Source organism: Sinohyriopsis cumingii, chromosome 4 (assembly GCF_028554795.1).
Source record: "Sinohyriopsis cumingii isolate HCF-2022 chromosome 4, ASM2855479v2, whole genome shotgun sequence".
In the NCBI taxonomy this organism is placed as follows: Eukaryota; Metazoa; Mollusca; class Bivalvia; order Unionida; family Unionidae; genus Sinohyriopsis; species Sinohyriopsis cumingii.
In genome coordinates, this window is record NC_142964.1 from 93,456,837 (window position 1) to 93,478,439 (window position 21,603).

The 21,603-nt window shown below is 33.0% G+C and overlaps 1 protein-coding gene across 1 annotated transcript; it reads left to right on the plus strand.

Moving 5' to 3' along the window:
• The first annotated feature begins 431 nt into the window (after positions 1-431).
• LOC149801687 (uncharacterized) lies at positions 432-21,356 on the plus strand. Its single transcript, XM_089955955.1, has 3 exons — positions 432-643; positions 19,289-19,366; positions 20,640-21,356. Exons 1-3 carry the CDS (start codon positions 496-498, stop codon positions 20,765-20,767), a joined length of 354 nt encoding a protein of 117 aa, XP_089812081.1. The 5' UTR covers positions 432-495; the 3' UTR covers positions 20,768-21,356.
• The last annotated feature ends 247 nt before the right edge of the window (positions 21,357-21,603 follow it).

Here is a 21,603-nt window from a genome sequence, read left to right on the forward strand (position 1 = left end):
TAGAAGCACACATCTTTACATTTACAGAATTGCAGTGACTAGTTTTCCTGGGCTGTGATTTCTTGACCAAGATACTAAATTAAGATTCATACATATGCAGGTGATTATTTTACAATTTTCCAGCTGATGTGCATTTTCCACCTTGTTCATAATTACTAGATTTATTACAAAAAACATCACTATTTTTCCTTTGCCTTTGAGGTTTAAACAAAACTAAAGTAAATGTATATACTTGGATTTTCTTCGAACATGGCGTAGTACTGCCAGTTTTGATTTACGTTCCTTTAGCTTCATAATAATCAATTTTCAATGACAGAGGAGTTCCCTTCGATCTCGAGCATGCAATGATCAAACTACAATCAAATCAAATTTCTATAGGTTTAAATCGCCTGTGCGATCAACAGCTGCCGCTTGACAACGCCTCCTCAAAACGTGCTATATAATCGGTGCAGGGGTCTCACAGCGGGAAGCTTGCCTAAGAGACAAGACGGCATCATGCAGGCTTCACGCGGTGCCTACCTTGCATTGGTGCTAGCGATTGCTGGAATTGTTTCCTGTTTCTCATCACCGATTTTGCTGACTTATGATGACCCTTTTCAAGACAATGGTGACAGAACAGACGGATATTTACTGTATTCAAAAGGTAAGAATTCCTACTAAACTAAGTAATATTTCTTGAAGTAAGAAATAGATAAAGGTGACTTAGTTATTTTGACATTGCCTTGTTTTATTTTTTCCATATTTTTATTTCATGATGTAAACAAAACTTATTTACACATCGGATTTCCTTTATGACTTATAGAGTGATAAATACTTCGAAAACATTGAAGTTTTATGGTTATACCAATATAGATTATCTTGTGATATTAATGACAATATCAGTTCTGGCATACCGAGATTTACTTTTAAACAGAGAGAGAGAGAGAGAGAGACAGAGAAAGACAGACAGAGAGAGAATCTTATGACTATAACATATTATATTAAATTATAGATTTAGTGACCTTATCTTTAAAGTGGGTAATCGTAGCAAAGACTACAATGCTAAAATCAAAGTAACTAGGATAGGATTTGATTGTACAGCAGATACTTTTGCAAAACTAGGTGGTAGAGCATTTGGAATACTTATATCTAAATTGTGTTCTAAAACAATGGAGGTTCCTATAATTTTCATGGTATTTTTCAATAAATCATTCCTCTTGACCATGGGCTACTAAATCAAGTTACATCATGGATATGGATATCTAAGTGTGGGCTTTCGGCCGCATTACTCGCAACCTCATAGTACGGTATTAGATGAGATTTGGTTCATCACTCGCCACAGATGTGCAAACAAGCTTATTCATCGTGTCAAACACGCCAACTGTTGTGCCGTAGCAATGGATGACCTTAGAAAGGGGAATAGCTCCAATGTAAAATTAGTCAGTGTCGTCGTTTACGTATGCTTTTACATGCAAGTAAAGTAACAATAATTGGTGTAATCAAACGGTACTCTTGGCTCTGCATAGGAAAAATAATTATAAAAAGTGAAAGCTTTGAAGTAAGAGAGCCAATAATCAGATTTATAAGTAAGGTCATGACAGCTAAAAACGTGTAAAGACTAAGTCTGGAAATCATTCCGAAAATATTTCATCTCGAATTTAAAGCTGTTTTCAAAAAGGCAGGAAAAATACGCATTAAGGTGAGGTCATATGGAATATAGTGAAGTTACATGGAACATAATGAGTCATCTGGAAAAATATTCACCGTGATTGACACATTCGGTAGTTAAATTCACAAAAGCAATTACTTTCCCTAATTTGACTTTCCGCTGATACGTTACTTTACTACATTCATGTGACAGAGCATAACCAATATATTAACCAAACGGAAGGTTTCCCGCCGCAATTACGGATGCATAATTTGATTAATAACATATTAACCAAAAATAAAATGTCACCACTGCCATTACGGGTACATAATTTGACTAGAGCAGCATCCTATAAAAAAAAGTTTTCTGTCAGTATTTCTAGTTAATTTTTTGAACATATGTCAAGGGTTGCGTGGGAGAAAGAAAAAAAATCAGAAGTCGTTTGCCTTAGCTCCATGATAGCATTAAGAAAACACGGACATTCTCACGGTATTTCATTGTTGTAACAGTATTGCATTGTAACAAAATATGTCAAATATAATGAAAGCTCTGTAGTCATATATCTTTATAATAAAATAAAGTTAGTCGCTTCCTGAATATTTTTCTAAGGGAAATGTTGATCGATCCAAACTGTAAAGCCATGAATTCTGGCGCACCTTGAATTAACGAGCATTTCCGAATGAAAGATTGGACTGACGACGGTCAATTATACCATGTTGTGAATCTTTGGATTAGCATGTAATTTTGTTTACATACTTTTAACTTTGCAAGTCAAGCTCGATTATAAAAATGACTCTCTCTCTCTCTCTCTCTCTCTCTCTCTCTCTCTCTCTCTCTCTCAGCTACAGCTGCATTTGATGTTTTCCATATTATGTGTATGAAATAGCATGTAACTCCTAAACACGTTATCTGTGAAAATTGTTATCAAATTATTGATATCACCAGTTTTTGCTGAGAACAAATAGCTGATATCGTCATTTAGCAAATAGCTGATATCATCATTTAGGAACATTTTATGATATTAACATGATGGATTTTGAATTTCCTCGTAAAGTATTTTGATACTACTGGTGTCTCTATTACTTCAGCGTAATAGAACTTGATATTGTTCCAGAGTATTAGTGTCCGTATAGTCCCTCTTTCTCCAGAGAATTAGCAATTCATGTAGTCTCTAATAATCTAGAGTATTAGTACTCCATATAATCCATATTGCTCCATAGTATTAGTAATCTATCTAGTCCATATTACTTCATAGTATTAGTAATATATATATAATCCATATTACTCCATAGTATTAGTAAAATATCTAGTCCATATTACTTCATAACATTAGTAATCTATCTAGTCCATATTACTCCATAGTATTAGTAATCTATATAGTCCATATTACTTCATAGTATTAGTAATCTATCTAGTCCATATTACTCCATAGTATTAGTAATCCATATAGTCCATATTACTCCATAGTATTAGTAATATATATATAATCCATGTTACTCCATAGTATTAGTAATATATATAGTCCATATTACTCCATAGTATTAGTAATCTATCTAGTCCATATTACTTCATATTATTAGTAATCTATATAGTCTATATTACTCCATAGTATTACTAATATATATATAATCCATATTACTCCATAGTATTAGTAATCTATCTAGTCCATATTACTTCATAGTATTAGTAATCTATCTAGTCCATATTACTTCACAGTATTAGTAATCTATCTAGTCCATATTACTTCATAGTATTAGTAATCTATATAGTCCATATTACTCCATAGTATTATTAATAATATATATATATATATATATATATATATATATATATATATATATATATATATATATATATATATATATATATATATATATATATATATATATATATATATATATATATAGTCCATATTACTCCATAGTATTAGTAATCTATATAGTCCATATTACTCCATAGTATTAGTGATCATCCATAACATTAGTGACCACTTCTGCTTGAATCGATTACCAATATGTAGCAAAGACCATTATGAGTAAAGACATCACAGTGACCACTTCTGTTTGAATCCGTAACAAGTGGGGATTATGGACATTAGTTATTACATAGGTTTGAAACCCATTGCAATTATGGCTTAAAGATATCAGTGATCACGTCTGTTTGAATTCATTACCACTATGACTTACGACTTAAATTACCACTTCGGTTTGAATCCATGACCACTGTGGATTAAAGATATCAGTTACCATTTCTGTTTGAATCCATTATCACTATGGATTAAAGATATCAGTTACCATTTCTGTTTGAATCCATTATCACTATATGTTAAAGACATTAGCAACCGCGTCTGTTTGAATACATGACCACTCAGTATTAAAGACATCAATTACCACTTTGGTTTTAATCCATTATCACTATGAATTAAAGACATCAGTTACCACTTCGATTTGAACCAATGACCACTGTGGATGAAAGACATCAGTGAGCACGTCTGTTAGAATACATTTCCACTATGTATAAGAGACATCACTTACCACCTAGGATGGAATCCATTGCCGCTATGTATTAAACACATCATTAACCATTTCGGTTTGAATCCATTACCACTATGTATCAAAGACATCAGTTACCATATCGGTTTAAATCCATTACCAATATTGATTAAAGACATATGTGGGTGTGTTCTTCTGTACATTTATAGTGGTTGTTTCAAAAGGAGATTTACAGTATTTTACCTGTAGCTTCTGGTGAAGTTTGACAACTAAAATGAATCAAATTGTTTGTTGTAGTGGCAGCTTATTAAATATTTTGACATCTTTGTAATTACAGTGATATAATCTAGACAATCATAGCAGTTAGAACTAACTGCAATGAATAGTTGGTGCTGTGCTCACTTAAAGTCACGTGACTCAAATGCATGGCGTAATGACCTTGAAAGGAGACAGAGACCGTTAGCAATTTATGTATGCACCAGTGTGATGAGTCTTTTAAAGCGGTAAAAATACAATTTAGATGAGTGGAAACGGTTTTATAACGTCATCATGATATGTGTTCAACCTGCATGGATATCGCATATCCATCTTTCAAAGAGAATGATCGATATATATTATTCGAAAAAAAATTATGTATGTGATTTATGTGGAGATGTTAACAAGCTTCCGCATCGAATCAAAACGTAGAAATCAAAACTTCTAAGCCGTTTTTGGCCACTATAATATGCCAAGAAATGTTACTTTGCTTAGAACATATTCTCTCAGGAGCACTAAATTGTGTTAGATATATAACAAAAATCAAGTATATTTTGTGTTTTAAAATTAAAATTTACTGATTTACTGAATCAGTCGACACCTTCAATCTAAAAATATCCCAAAACAATTTTCCTGTCAGAAGTGCTTTTGCATTTAAATAATATATTTTACAACACATTGTTGCCCTGCAAACACCAAATAAAGCCAATTGTAAAGAATCCTCACATACTGTATGGAATTTCGGAACTCCAAAACATTCTAGGAATAGTAAAACATTCTTCAACTTTTGGATTTATATGTAATCCTTAAGGTAACAACTTTCTTATTACGCACACGTGCTGATGTAATCTATAACTGTATAGATGCTTCCCGATAAGGTCACTAGCAGACGATATTCTGCCCATTTTACCTGGACGATGGGCACATAGCAGTTTCTCCTATATACGATCACTAAAATTTACCATTTTTAACAAGGCACACCGAAGGAAAGTCAACTTATAAATCACAAATACAGTAATACCTCGAACATTCGCGAGGTTAGGTTCCAGAACCAGTCGCGGATCAGGCGGAATCGCGAATGTTTGGTACGAGTCACTAAAAATGTTAATAAATGCTTATTTCTAGGGTTTAAACCTGAAATATGACCCAAATCATGCTCCCAAAGCACTTTAATTTCATTTAAAAGTCAGCTTAATACATTACCCCTAAAAAGAGAAATAAATGGTTGACGAAAAAATAGAGTACAGTATCGCCTAATGGGTATTTGCCACACTAGCGCATTTACAGTATGGTACATGTATACTAATATTACCCCTATACTAATTCATTGGCTGCCGTTTTCTTTTGCACTCACAGTAAGGTAAAACCAAGTAACGAATGGGACTGTAAACTTAATGACTGATGTTTTCTAAACTTCATATGTAACAGAAGTCATATAACGAAGGTACAATTCAATAAAATAAAGAAAACATGTACGTAGAGGGTACCAATGAAAATTTCGCGAATCCGTGAATTCGCGAATCCAGAAACGCGAATGCACGAGGTATTACTGTATAGATACTAACAGAAAGCTTGATTTGCGTTCTGTTTATATATGTAATTTTCGTTAAGGTAACTTGAGAATCAATGAATTTATTTCAACTTTAAAAACACCATATAACTTCAAGGGTCAACGGCAAATCTGCCCGCTGACCACAAATACGGCCAATATTTATTAATTCAAACAAACCCTAGGAATGTCACCATTTAATAGTTTTAAACGTGTTATGACTATTTGTTTGCTGCGTCTACTTCAAACGTTAAACGTCCTTTGCCAATATCACATCGTTTGTTGTTTTGTTTTTTTGGTGAAAATGCATGGATTGCTTTTTTGAACAAATTTCCAAGATTATGGGTACCAACCCGCCCTTATGAATTCCACGAAGGAATTCAATATGAGACTGAAGCAAAGAACAATAAAAATACATACTTTAAATATATTTGTCAAAACTTAAAAACTGTAAAACAAAATTCTACGTATCTAACAACTTGTATACTGTCAGCTTCTCAAAGTATTTGACATCTTACACACCGTCAATTTTTCGACCTGCATACTGTCAATTTAAGCTTCTCATGAGACTGACGAAGCAAAACCACAGATAAATGTACAGTGTATCACGGGACATCTTGACAAGTTTAGAATAGTCCTCTTAGTCTGTAACTCGTGTAATTTATATATATATATATATATATATATATATATATATATATATATATATATATATATATATATATATATATATATATATATATATATATATATATATATATATATATATATATATATATATATATATATATATGTATACACACTTAGACAAAGATAAACAAATACATCCACCTCGTACTATAATTGTATGTAGATCTGACGTCACATCCGGGGCTATCAAAACATAAAATATTTATGTAATCAGGACATAGCTTCTTCCGGCAAAAGGGTGATCGTGTTTCCTGTTCGTTTTATAAATAGTCAGTTTCAGCTGTTTATTCACTTCAATGCATTAATAGCTAAGAGTGCCGTGAAAATGCTGCAAGTTTCTGGCGTACTTTCAATGTCATGAATACATTTGTATTTATATTTAGAACTTAATTTTGAGACTGTACATTTTATAGCGTAACAGGAAACACTTTAATAACATGTTGACATTTTTAAATATATTTGGAACTAATTTCAGAGGACGTCAGTTTTGTAATCCAATCTACATGTATGTACTGTTTACGTCCATAGTAAACTCGGTTTTTGTATGTAATTATAGCAACATTTTCCCTTCCATTTTTTACCGAAAATGGTAAAACACATTTAATAAAATGAGTTTGCTATCGAAATTTACGTCCTTAAGTGCGAAATGCGATGGTATATATGTCGTTGTATTCCAGAAGAATTAAAATTATACGTTGATCGGCACTAATGTAGCATAAATAAATTGAACTTACATTTTTGTACTTGGAGTCTACATCTGATTTGAGTCTATATTTTTGGCAATTTAGAATGTCAAAGTTGCTATGACAACAATAAAAACAATACATTACTGATTACACTCTTGCAGTTTTATTTGTTAGTTTTGTCTGTCACCTGGCTTATAGTTGTTTGTTTTTTTAATCTAACCACATCGGTCTTATTCCTGTTTAATTGGTTGTTTGATCTAACTGATATCAGACTATTTCTTCTTTTGTTTGTTGTATTTATCTAAATTCATTTTTTTTGTTCTATTTAACTGCCATCTGACTATTTACGGTTCCATTCCTGAACCTATTTATCGAAAACAATATTACCTTGAAATGAGCATGACGAAATCTACCTTTACAAAAAGAAAATGAAAGTAAATAAATATGATGAAGGCCAGTCAGCTTGTACTGTTTCAAACTTCAAACATTCCGGTGTTTATCAAAACCAGTAACTTTTATTTAGGCATTAGGGGATTGCGGACTGAACGAAAGGTTATTTTACTTCCAAAAATGAAGAGCTTTACAACCTGCACAGCTTCCCGCCTCCGAAAATGAAGACTTAACAACGTAAGTGCTCCAAGAATCATGGCCAATTTTATAATTACAAAGAACACGTAAACACCCGTTTGTTTTAAGAAGAACTGCTTAATTTTAATTATAGTCAAGAGATAAATTAGATTAACCTTAGCAAAGTCATGAAAATTAAAAGAAAGTAATGGGGACACGTGCTGGGAACTAATTTCTTGTTCTTAACATACATAAGTGACCTCAGATCTGGTCGGCGTACAGATAATATCCAAAATTGGATAGTTAATCGCCAACTAGCAGAGGAGCTTACATACCGGCGATGGTGCAGACTGGTATCGCCTATCAAACATCGGTTCACAATTCAGTGACAAACATTGAAATAATAAGTATGTTTTATCACCAGTCCAGATACTAAGGCGTTACTTAACTCTGGGATTCCAGTCTCCGAACTGCACTCTATTATTGTCATATTTAGTCTCTCAATAAATTTCGATTCTGGACAAAAATCACTTCACACAACTTCATTATAAACCAACTGACGTATGCCATCAATGGGGTGACGTCACTTACTTATAAAACAATTGACATTTCTTAAATTCCGTGTCTGTATATAAATTTTTAGAGCTGCATATTCCTCCACGATTTAAGTGAAATTTAAACACATTCATACCTAAGTGATTACTTGCTAAAGAACAGACAGACATTTAAATTTTAAAAAATGAGGTTTAAATTATTTAATCGTATTTGATTTCAACATCTTTTGATATAAACTGGAAATCTTTTATTTTAGAACTGCTAATTTGATAGCCGCAAATTTTACCGATATTTGATTTGTTTTCACCCAAAGCATACTAATTACCTACTATTTTGGTCAATTAACATATTTTACTTCAGCAAACGGATGTAGTCTCACTTTGTCAGTTCTGTCCAATTAATGAGTACCGTCAACTTAACGAAGACTCTTGAATTAATAATCTTTATTTATTCGTCTGTCCAATTGTTCACCTCTTGGTTATTCGTGTTTTTTCTGTTCCTGGCTCTTTAATGAACTAGAAGGAAGGCGTTCCACTAGTTCTCATTATGAAAGTTGGACTTTGACTTTTAAAAGTCTTACATTTCAAGACAAAATTAAAGATGTAGGTTTGAGTCTCGTGCTCGGCCACTGTGGGTATTCGAGAAAGTGTGCCAGTATCTTTCTGTGGGTTCCTACCTGGATTTTCCCGGGTTCTTCATCAGACAGTGATACTGGCCTATATGGTAACTGAAAATATGGTACCTATTTTAATGTTTATTTTCAATCAATTATTTGATCGCAGATGCTTCCCGGAGTGTTGGATAACGGCTGTTACCGCACCCTTTAACAAAAGGTTGAATATAAATAAATCTTAAATTTATAGAGTGATTAGCTTTTGACAAGACCTCAGTAACATTATTAGTTCAATTTTAAATGAAAAAATATATAGTTGGTTCAAACATAATGATAATATAGGTGAATAACAAGCTGCTTTTAGAAGTGGATATTTAACTGCATATAATATATTTACCCTGAGCACATTGATATGTATATTAAATTTTTGAGGCAACAAAGAGGTAGTTGTAATGCTCTTTTTGTTGATTATAAAAATATGTGACAGTAAGCTTCGTTTTTATTAATTAGCAATTTATAATATTAGCAGTAAAATGCTAACGATACTAAAAACCATATATGCAGATTTCAAAGCTTGTGTGAAAACGCTAAAATGGCTTGACAGAAACATCTATCTGCCCAGCTGGTATTAGGAAATGTTCCGTTTTATCACCTTTTTATTGTCATTAAATCTAAATGATTTAAAGACACATAATTTTGACTAGAGTAGCGGTGTAGCGTTCAAATTTGCTAAATTATCTGCACTGTTGCATGCAGATACCTTGGAAGAATTATAAATAAACTACTAAAATAATGCAACATAATGATAAACCTGAGAAAACAACCCTCTAAAATTGTAGTTTTTCGAACTGGGGGATTATTGAGAGGATATAAAAGCTGTTAATTTGGTAATTGCCTGATAGAGACGGTATGTTATTATAACTATTTTGGTTGTGTTTTTTCTTCTACAATCTCATGGCATATGTGTCCAAAAAATGATACATGTCATTGCCCAGCTTGAATTCTGGACTTAATTGTTTTGTTAAACTGTCAAGAAAAACTCTATTCCAATTTATTCGAATCTAAAATAGCACCAATTGTTAATAATTGGTTAGAAGTTGTTTTATTCAAAGACAATGTCATTGAAGCTTTATATACGTCTTTTTTGTAAATACATTATTGGGTTTATAACACACACTCCGAATGATTCTCTTTATAATGAGTTAGGTCGAATGCCAATGCAAGTAGTAAGATATAGTATAATTCCTAAGCACTGGTTCTAATTATTAAAGATAGCTCATGATAGATTCGCAAAACAACGATAGAGCCGACAATTGACAAAGGGCACACACTGTGACTGTTGCGAAATAAATTTAAGAATCTCATTTTTTTTCATACGGAATTGGAGAAGTTTGGGTTAATGAAGGGGTGGGTTATAACAAACTTTTTCATTATATTTCTAAAAAGTTGTACAGATAGAGTTAACTTCGAAGGATAGATTACAGTTATATAATAAGATCAGAAACATTTGAATTGCTAATATTAAATAGAGTGTTTGAACTCTTCGCACAGTGTTCGCTTACTATGTATGTACAGAAATGGAACGATTGTCATGCTAATTCTGGAATTGTCATGTTTCGTGGCTGTACCATATCATTGTAATACATTTATGTAATTAGGGTCAGTGATTTATGTTACACGAAATACATACATTCATGCGTGCACGCACGCTCGCACGCACACACGCACGTACACAAACACATGCATACCTACCTACCTACCTACCTACCTACCTACCTACCTACATACATACATACATACATACATACATACATACATACATACATATGTTGGACACGAATATACTATTCTTAAGGTGTTGATCGTAACAACTACTGGTACGGAACTGATAAAACCTACTCGCATTATTGAATTCAGATTCCTAGGGATGAAACCGCTGGAATACAAAACTCAGATAAGATTTTGCTCTAATGGAATTCGCTGAGACAAATCTAAATCATAACATTTTGGTCATATTAGCCAATTCGGACACGGCTCTACCATTGTCATGGTGTTGATCAAAACAATTACTTGTACCGAACTGATAAAACCTGAACGCATTATTGAATAAAACTTTCCCGGATAAAACAGCTGGAATACATAATTCGGATAAGATTTTGCTTTAATGGAGTTCGCTAGGACACATCTAAATCATAACATCTTGCCATATTAGCCATTGTGATGTCTTGTATACAAAATATGTGATTATCAGTTGTTGAGCTTTTCGTAGATGGTAAGAACAAGTGAAAACTTTGATTTGCACTAACCAGGGTCCTGTATTACTGCTCAAACGTAACATTATAATCGGAAAGAAGATATTTGGTTTTATGTTTTTATTTTAAAATAAAAATGAATGACGTAGATAAACGCAATGGCAATTAATTATTTATTTCTTAAATAACGACAATACACTTATCAATTTCATTAGCATACTCTAACCGTGGATATACACCATGGCAATGGATTTTGATTTTTTTCAACGGTCCAACTATGGCAGATGAGTGTAATGGAGCAGACTTCCTTACAACATTCTAGTAAACGACTGGTATCCATGAATTTTTATGGTCACGCTTTTAAAGAGTCATCAAGGGAAGTAAGTTCCAACAGGCCAAGAGAATTTTTTTTGCAGGGATGTATTCTGCTAATGCTACTAACTGAATGCGATTCACTGTTGGGTTTCTTTAAGTAATTGAGTTCTAATTGATTTTTCATCCCTTAAGTTGTGCGCTGTTTTACATCATGGTCTAATATTTCCCTAAATTAATAAAATAAAATTGCTCGTCATTCGGAAATCAGAAAATTTAAGAGCAAAATTATTTAATAAAATGATGTGTCTTTATAATTAGAAATGAACTTTAAAAGAGCTACTCTGGACAAATCTGTAAATCTATGTCAACGAATAGAAAAAGAAATATATAACTGTACAAGATAATGTTTTGTCAATATCTTTATATATCTATATAAGACTATGTATACATACACACATACTAATTTTGTTTATGATGGACTGTAGCCATCAGAAATTTGTTGCAAGTATACAAATTAATTTACGTTATAAATATCGCCAAAAGGATCGTGTCAAAATGTGTATTTAAAAGGTCAAAATAAATTCCTGGATGTATCCTGATTAGGTGGCGCTCTACATTTTCGTACTTTGCACAGGGTTTAATTTTTAAAGAGAAAATATTTCCCAAGGTTTCCTCACTGATTATCCTGGCTATGCTATAAAAAAAAAGTCCCATGTAAACTCAACCACACCCCACATCCCACACCCAACACCCCACACCCCACACAACCATGTTGAATAGGGGTCTACTTTAACACTGCATCTTGCACAGGATGATAATGGACAGGAAGATGACATTTCCACAAGTCTTCCTGAGATGTCACTAATAAATGTTAAAGTTTCAATGGGGATAGAACAGATAAGGTTTAAGAGGAAAAAGGTCAAAGGTTTGTTAATTCTTCTAGAGCTAGTATATGGAAGAAAGCGAATCTTCTTTGTCATGATTTTCACCTTAAGTTTGTTATAATTGAATGAAAAGAAGCAATTTTCCTTTCACTTAATGCAGCAGGTTAAAATTTAAGTTGACTTTACTTCTGTGTTCTAAGACCTCTAATTTCACCATAATCAAGGTCATTGCACGCACAATACTGCTTCGAGGCATTTTGCGTAAGCAAGAGCACGCTATACATGATATACATAACATCAGTATTAATGTACCACTTTGTTGCAAAACGCATGCATGATGCTATGACAAAGAAAAATAAGTGAACACATTTTATTATTTGTTTAAGGTGGCGCTCTATAGTTTCGTATTTTGTATATGCTTTGATATTTAAAGAAGAAGAATTTTAAACGTTTACCTCGCTGGTTGTCCTATCTTTTTATAAAGACCACGTATATATTTGGTATTGTTAAAAGAAATTGTAATTCCCTTATTTTGATGTATGACTAATGAGTGAAATTTCGGTTATAGTAAAAACTGCTAGCTCAGCTTGGTCGTTTTCACTTCCTGGACTTCAACGGTAAAGTGCAAAAGAAAAAGCAGATAGATTTTTACTTTTATTTATTTTGTAAATCATTTGTTGCACTTTCAGAAGCTGGTATTACCTACACTGGCAACAATTGTCTCCTCTATTTTAAAACATGCTAAAGTTAGTGCACTTTTGTAACAGTTCAGACTTAATTTTCTTGGACACTAGGACAGCCATTTTAATCAAAAGTGGTATAGAGTTATGCCAACATTCTCTCCACTGTGCATGTTGCAAATGCAAACGACTTTACCTTACACCTGGCATTACGTCAGAAAGACGTAATAACTATGAAGCGCCCCGGTGTCACGGTGCATATATTGTGCATGGTGGTGTGTGTTTGTGCAAAATATTTTTTATTAGAGACCAAATATGAATACGCCTTTATATGAGTGTAGGCAATTTCAACGTTCGCAGCCACCATTTGATGAGTATATTATTGTGATCTCTTGTGCCTGCACTCAACTTCTGTGTTAGAAGCTCCGTGTTTTGTATTGAATTGGTGTGCATTTTCTTTGTCTAGATCAAATCTATTTCCTTTCGTAAATACTGAATTTAATAAGTAACTGTCATGTAAAGTTGAAAGATCAACTATTAATAAACAGTTATCATTTGCTGACGTGTAATTTCACAATATTTATGAGTACAAAAAGGAAAACATCGACTTGAAGAATTGAAATTCAGTAAGTAAAAATGAAAAATAAAAATTGAACCTAAACACCGCCTGCTCTTTCTTTAAATCGTGCATGACAAATGACATTGGAGGCATGACGTTCGTGACCGCAAGAAATTAACTCTCTCAATCAATATTCCTTGCAGTAGCCATATTTCCCTCGAGTTTGACTTTTATTATATTTTAAAAGAACAATTTTTTAATCGCATAAAGAAATAAGTTTGCATTACATGCCAATCCATTTAGGTCTTTTGACTCAAATCTGTATTTACTGGATAGTGAACTTTGTATGTACATATATTACCTGTAATTAAAAGTCAATTTCAAAATATAATTCCCTCGGTCTGTTATAACCTATTTATACAGTTTAAATTACTGTTTGTTATCATTGCTTGTGAGACTCGGGCAAAATATGAGCATACTAACTGCATAACATACCGTGCTTCTACATTTCTTAATTGTTCCTTTTCAAATATTTCAATCTTTATATCGAATTGAAGTTGATATTCTGTGTGTGTGTGTGTGTGTGTGTGTGTGTGTGTGTGTGAGAGAGAGAGAGAGAGAGAGAGAGCGCACCAAACACATACGGACATTGAGTTGATGACCTTATGGAAGAGGTATGGCAGGCTTCATTACAAATGGGTCAGCCATGACCTAATGTGTTATCCTCGTTAAAGATAGTTTATTATTATTATTACTTACTTACTTACTTACTTACTTGCTTACTTACAATGGCTCATATTCGACTTAAAGGCGGTCATTAACTTCGCTGTAAGTCACTGAACGTGGTTTCCCGTCAAGCATCGTCGCAAAAAGAGCAACCCTACAGGAACAGTGACCGCACATGATGTGTTTAAGATTCTAGTTCTTTTCTACAGTAGTGCTCAATAAATCCAAAATCAGAATTCTGAAAATTTTATGAATTTTTTAATAGTATTTACGATCGATGTTTGTGTTCATCAGAAGGTAATGCAATTCAATTGAGTGGAATGCGCATGTGCCATCTTGCAGTGAGTAATTAGTACAAGAGCAGCGGGTTATGAGCAACATTAAATTCTCATTAGCTGTTTGTGATTGTTATGAGATAATGTGTCTGAGCAAACACTGTCCTGCACACGGAAAATCGGGAAATAAAGGCTAATATTTCACAACGGAAAAGCTAATATGAAACCATCTAGGAATACGTAAAAGACAATCATACGTAAAACAAGACAATCATAATGTGATGAAAATCAAGCTTAAAACTCTTTCCGAGAGAATTTTCATTATTGAACAATTCATTCCGATATTATTTACTTTCTTTCTGGAGGCCAGGCTAATATCGAAACCCTTTACCTGAGAGAATTTTCATCATTGACCAATTCTGATATTATTTTACTTTCTTTTCTTTCTTTAGGCCAGGCTAATATAATGCTTTTTATAAATTTGTAAACTGTAATTCGTCTTATAAAGGTGAAGTTTCGGCTTAGACAATAGATATAACAAAACGTATTCATCTTCGACAAAAGATAAGCCTAACTCTTGAATACATGACTTGAAGCTGTGTATTTTCAAAACTGTATCCAATCGAAAGCAAAATTTAATTCCAAACTTATGTAAAATTAAATTTTGAACAGAGATTGAATTACTGAAACCTCATCCTGTTCTAAGGCAAATTAATTTAAAACAAATTATTTGACACAAAACAGCAATTTTTTCAGGACTCCTAAAGTATATGCATCACTCAAGAGTCCTAAAGTAATTACATCATTCTGCATTCATAAACTAAATACATCATCAGGACTCATAAAGTAATTACATCACTCAGGACTCCTAAAGTAATTACATCGCTCCGTACGCATAATCACTACACTCAGGACTCAAAGTATTTATATCACTCAGGACTCCTAATGTAATTACATCGCTCCGTACTCATAATCACTACACTCAGGACTCATAAAGTAATTACATCACTCAGGACTCCTAAAGTAATTACATCGTTCCGTACTCATAAAGTAATCACTACACTCAGGACTCATGAAGTAATTACATAACTCAGGACTTCAAACAAATTAGAAATTAACCATTAAGTATGCTACATGCCATGATAAACCAGCGCTTACTGAAGATCACTGTATTTTTGTAAACAAATGCATAAAAACTTAATCTTACACGAGTCAACTATTATATGAAATGTTAATACAATGTATTGCAGACGTTAGAAAAGGATACGTATTTCATTAAACTTGCTTATAAATTGGTGTCATTGTTTCCTCGAGAGGGCCCATCATTTTATTTATCATTCTCATCCATGCTATAATCATTATTATTGATGTTGTTCTTGTTTATGTTGTTGTGGTTACAATAGTAAGGGTCTGAAAATGCGCTTCACGTAGACAAAACGAAAAAAACAGCAGCTTGTCACTGAGGAAAATCAGAGACAAGCTCTCGAGCATGGCGCCTCACTATGCTAAACGTGGGAAGGTGACACCATGCTTAGCAAGAAATTCCTTTGAAGCGGTATTATTTCCCACTTTATATCATTAGACTCCTGCCACGACAATGTGCTATTTCACAGTCAAGACTTCAAGGGTTTCTAGAATAAATAGTATCCCTTCTCCCTCCCCAAAACTAAATCAAATCTTCCTCATGACAATCACATGCCGAAAATACTTCTTTAGGGTTCGCTTTAACGACACCACTCCTTTCTTTGCTGTTTGTAATTGGGATTCAAGGCAATAAATTGGCATTTTCAGACAAGATTATGGTGTCCATTTTAAGAACTCTGTGAATAATTTTCTCCCTTTGTTTGATAAGAAACATTTTTAACAACACATACGGACAATTCAGGTTTGTCAGTAATTAATTATTTTTTTTAAAGTATAAAATGTACAAAGTCTAATTCCTTTCCTTTAAAGTACACAATGTGAACAGTCCATCGAGCACAAAAGGCCATGTTAACGATACCAAGTTTTGTACTTTAGGAAGAAAAAGCACACATAACCGAGTGGCCTCAAAACGTTTCGCTGTAAATTCCGAAGACATCGGTTCTAATCCACACACTTGCAGTAAATAGTTTTTTTTATGTCCCTTTTCAAACATTTAGCTGCAAGAAGAACAAGGAGAATTATAGGTTACTGCATTTGTATGGGAAAATATGAACGAGTTTTTGGATGGAATACTGCACGAACTTGTGAGTGCAGTATATCCTTCCGACAAAACGAGTTCATATTTTCCCATACAAATGCAGTAACCTTTTTATTATATGCTCATTTTTTATTCTACCTAAGGTTTAATTATATAAACAAAATACACTACAAGAAACAATGTAAATGAATGAATGCCGTATCCCAAACTAAATACCCAAGCGCAGATTTGTCATTACACAATGACATCATTATTAATGCGCACATAACTCCGCCCAGATAAATTTGAACTTAGTCGCGCGATCGACATAACTTTCGAAAGAAAATGGCGTGTCTAGTTAAAATTGAAATTTGCAGTCATATTGTGAATGAATGCGCATTGCAACAACTTTTCCATTTGATCTGGAATGAATATATTTTGGTATTTTGTTTCGATTCGACGAAAGTTTGTGATTTTGGACTGGATTCATCTGTGCAAATTATACATGAAATACATCGGATTGAAGTTGCGCGGGAGAAGCGTGTTTACGTCTGCAAATGTGTTTCTGTTTCTGTCATTGAATGTTTGAAATCATAACGTAGGGAAAATATGAAGTCTTTCAATTGTAATTATCAAAAAGACGCTATGGAATTTAATGCTGATTTCATTTTGAGTGCAGTAAGGAGGATGCAATTGCACTTATCATCAAAATTACAGCACAATTTCGAAATGTGTAATCCAGATTGAAAACCTATGACATGGCTCATGTAATTCGGTTTGCAGAATTAAGAAAAAACATTTTGAGGAAATTCAGGATGTAAAACTGTAAGTATATTTTATTTTGCCATCCTTATCACCAGATAAAGAAGACAGTATATGCCTTGTCACTTGTATGTTATTTGTAAGGACCTAATCTTCGGTCTTTTATATAATGTAGCTAGCCTAAATCCGTAACATTGTATCAACGCGGAATGTGCCAAAACAGCTTGGTTTTATTGCAGTCCACGAAACATGTTTTAGTTCATTCAGAAACAAATTTAAACAACCACAACGTAAAGAGCCTCTTACGCGAGTATATATCATTTGTTTGCAAATCAAAAGTGCGTCTGCGTCATTGTTTCTTTACAATAGAAAGTAGTTCCTTTATTTACGTGAATGCTATATGTGTATTGTCGCGCACGTTCAGTATCGGGGAATATTGAACGATTCTGACAATGTAAAGTTAACGGGGGAAAAAGGAGCATATAATAATCCATAATTCTCAAAAAAATCTCTGTGATTGCGGATAATAAAGGGAGTATATGTTTTGTACAATGAAGTTCAAAAAGAAATATAGAAACGTCATTTTGCCGTACCAACTGCTGCGATCATAGTATGTTACCACACATTAATGGCAAATATTCCTTTGATGGCATGCAAACCTAACGTCACTGATTGCTAACGTTACTATGCCACCAATGCGGCAGCAACAGAAGAAATAGATTACTCCATTAGGAAATTATATTAGAACTTTGGTTGCATGCAGCACGATATAAAGACAGTCGTTGGTGCATTGTATTGTAACATCGAAAGGTCTGAAATATATTGTACTAACTTGCTTACGTATATTCATCTAAAAATCTTGCAAAATATGGGATAGCTAAAGAGGAAGCAAACATATATATATATATATATATATATATATATATATATATATATATATATATATATATATATATATATATATATATATATATATATATATATATATATATATATATATATATATATATATATATATATATATATATGAAAGAATTATTCAATTATTCATAAGAGAATTTGTGAATAAAACTGGAATCTTCGCAGAAAATGTAGATGAGACTGGTGAGTGTCCTAATAAATTTTCGAATAACAGATAAACCGTTTTTGCCCAGAGGACTCCATGAAGGGATTAGGCAAAACTTATATATCATATATCTCAACAATAAATTACAGGAAATTTTATGTTTTCATCACGATTGTTGTCATTGTAAAACTGAAAACAATTCTGAAATTTAAATTTAGACAAAATACAGTAACAAAGTCATCCTGGCTTGATGTAATTTTTGAGCGGGGAATAAATGATGCTGAGAATTTTCCGTTTAATATAGACCATCCACCGATCAGAATCACTTTCTCTCTCTCTCTCTCTCTCTCTCTGTGTGTGTGTGTGTGTGTGTGTGTGTGTGTGTGTGTGTGTGTACATATATATATATATATATATATATATATATATATATATATATATATATATATATATATATATATATATATATATATATATATATATATATATATATATATATATATATATATATATATATATATTCTGTAGTTCGTCTGTGACAATGGATTATTTGAAGTTCTCAACACAATTTCAGATTTTCCTCTCGTAGAACCAGATGCCCAGTATAACGAACTTCCATTCATCGCCCGTCCATTTGATGTTGACAAGAGAGGTTAGTATATGAATGATCTATTAAGAATGACCAACACGTATTTCTTTCCTTTCCCTCTGCCTTCTTTCTTTAATTTATTTCTCTAGCTTTGTATTGCATCTATTCCAAGGCAATCGATAGAGTCCCTTTAAAATGCTTCCGTTTCAAAAGCACACGTAGGCTTCATAAAGCCGTTAAGTACAGGTTATTTAAACTAGTTTTGGTTTAGAAAATATATATTCTCATTACCAAGAAATATATCTAAAACTTAATCATGTTTAGAGCTGGTTGATGGGTTAATGTTACGTGTAACGAAAGCTGGTGCACACTGACAGTCTATATAAATAGGTGATGAATATCTGTCAGGTTCTTATTTTCATGACGCAAGACAAACAATTATACCTCATTTTACACTTCGATGAATAACGTTGATTAAAAAATAATGAATACAGGTTACGTACGACTCTTTGAAGATATTTGCAGGCTTTTTAGATCGTGTATCAAAATTGTTTAATCCCTGTTAAGCATTATGTAATAACATCACGTTATTTTCATGCTCCTTTTATTATGTACCTCATGTAATAACATCACGTTATTTTCATGCTCCTTTTATTATGTACCTCATGTAATAACATCACGTTATATTCATGCTCCTTTTATTATGTACCTCATGTAATAACATCACGTTATTTTCATGCTCCTTAAATTACATACCTCATATGTTGTGAACTTTACAACCTGATTGTAATGATGTCTTGTCTTGGCATTATAAGTGGCGTTGCCAAATAATTCCTAATGTTGTGGTTTTACTTATCAAATAATAAAACAGTATTTGTGTTTTCTGGAATTACTCTTGCAGATAACAGTAAAATCACTCCATTATATCGAGGAATCAGCCTTCCTTTTAGGATAATGAAGACTCTCTTTACTTTGCCGTATTACTAGTACAAAAGAGTACAAGTGTCCCTACTTTAGAAGTTAACATTAGTACATGGACATTATCTAACTGCCCTTTCAGACGAGCATTATTCTTGTTTCTGCACAAATCGATGCATACCTATAATGCCTAAAATCCGTCGCCATAAAAATGATCCGGATTTTCGAATGCCAACAACTCGACGTGATCTAGCAATCAAGATTTCATTATATATCAAGAACCAGGTTTGTTCTCTCGTGCACTATAACCGCTATATCATGATAAATCCAGAACTATGCATCCCATAATTTGTTCCTATTTTGTGAGAAAACTTTGATGTATAATTTATAAATATTCTATATTTTATTTTTTTGGCAGATGACAAGAAACGATCAACAATGAATGAGCTGATTAGAAAGCTAATTGCTTTATACGGTACCAATGAGATCACCTTTTCTGGACGTTCTTTGCCCGTACGTTTTGGGCCTGGTAAACGGAGAAAATAAACGGATATGAAATCATCTGTCGTTCATTCTTCGTAACTTTTGTTCACAGATGTAATGAAAATTAAAAGTGATTGTAGCCAAGGACGAAAGCGATATTCTGCCTTAAAGTGTTTTCAGTATGGAGATTTGCAACAACAAAGCTAATGGCTGGACGATACCGTACATCTTCTCAAATAACAGTACATCCTTGTGAATCCAAACTGCAATCACTTGAATATTCTTGAACCACTCGAACGACTTTCTCCGTTTCCGAAATAAAGACGTTTCTTTCCAATGACATTAAAAATGCGAACAACCGAAAACTTTAACATAAATTTTGATCCTACATAACTTCCCGTTTTTGAAGAGCATGTAAATTATTTACAACAGCTAAACCCACTGGAACTCATGCCTAATATTTAGTAGATACAAATTCATCACTTAGGACAGTTGTCAAGCTGGACATTGCATCCTAAGTTTTCAAATTGCGAATTAGATTCTTTTAAGTTTAAATTAAATGTACATTTTACTGACCTAAATCACCCATAGGGAGTGATTTTGGACATTTAGGAAGTTCGTCCTGTTCATTCCGAATAAAAAGACCTCTTGATTCCATTGTGATCTTTTGCTTAGTAAGACTCCCTTTAAATTACTTTGACGATATACTGATATACCAACAGGCCGATATGCCGACTCTTTGATAGGTCAAAATGCCGATATGCCAATACGCCGATATGCCGAATCTTTGATAGGTCAAGATGCCGATATGCCGAATCTTTGATAGGCCAAGATGCTGATATGCCAATATGCCGATTTACAGAATCTTTGATAGGTCAAGATGCCGATATGACAATACA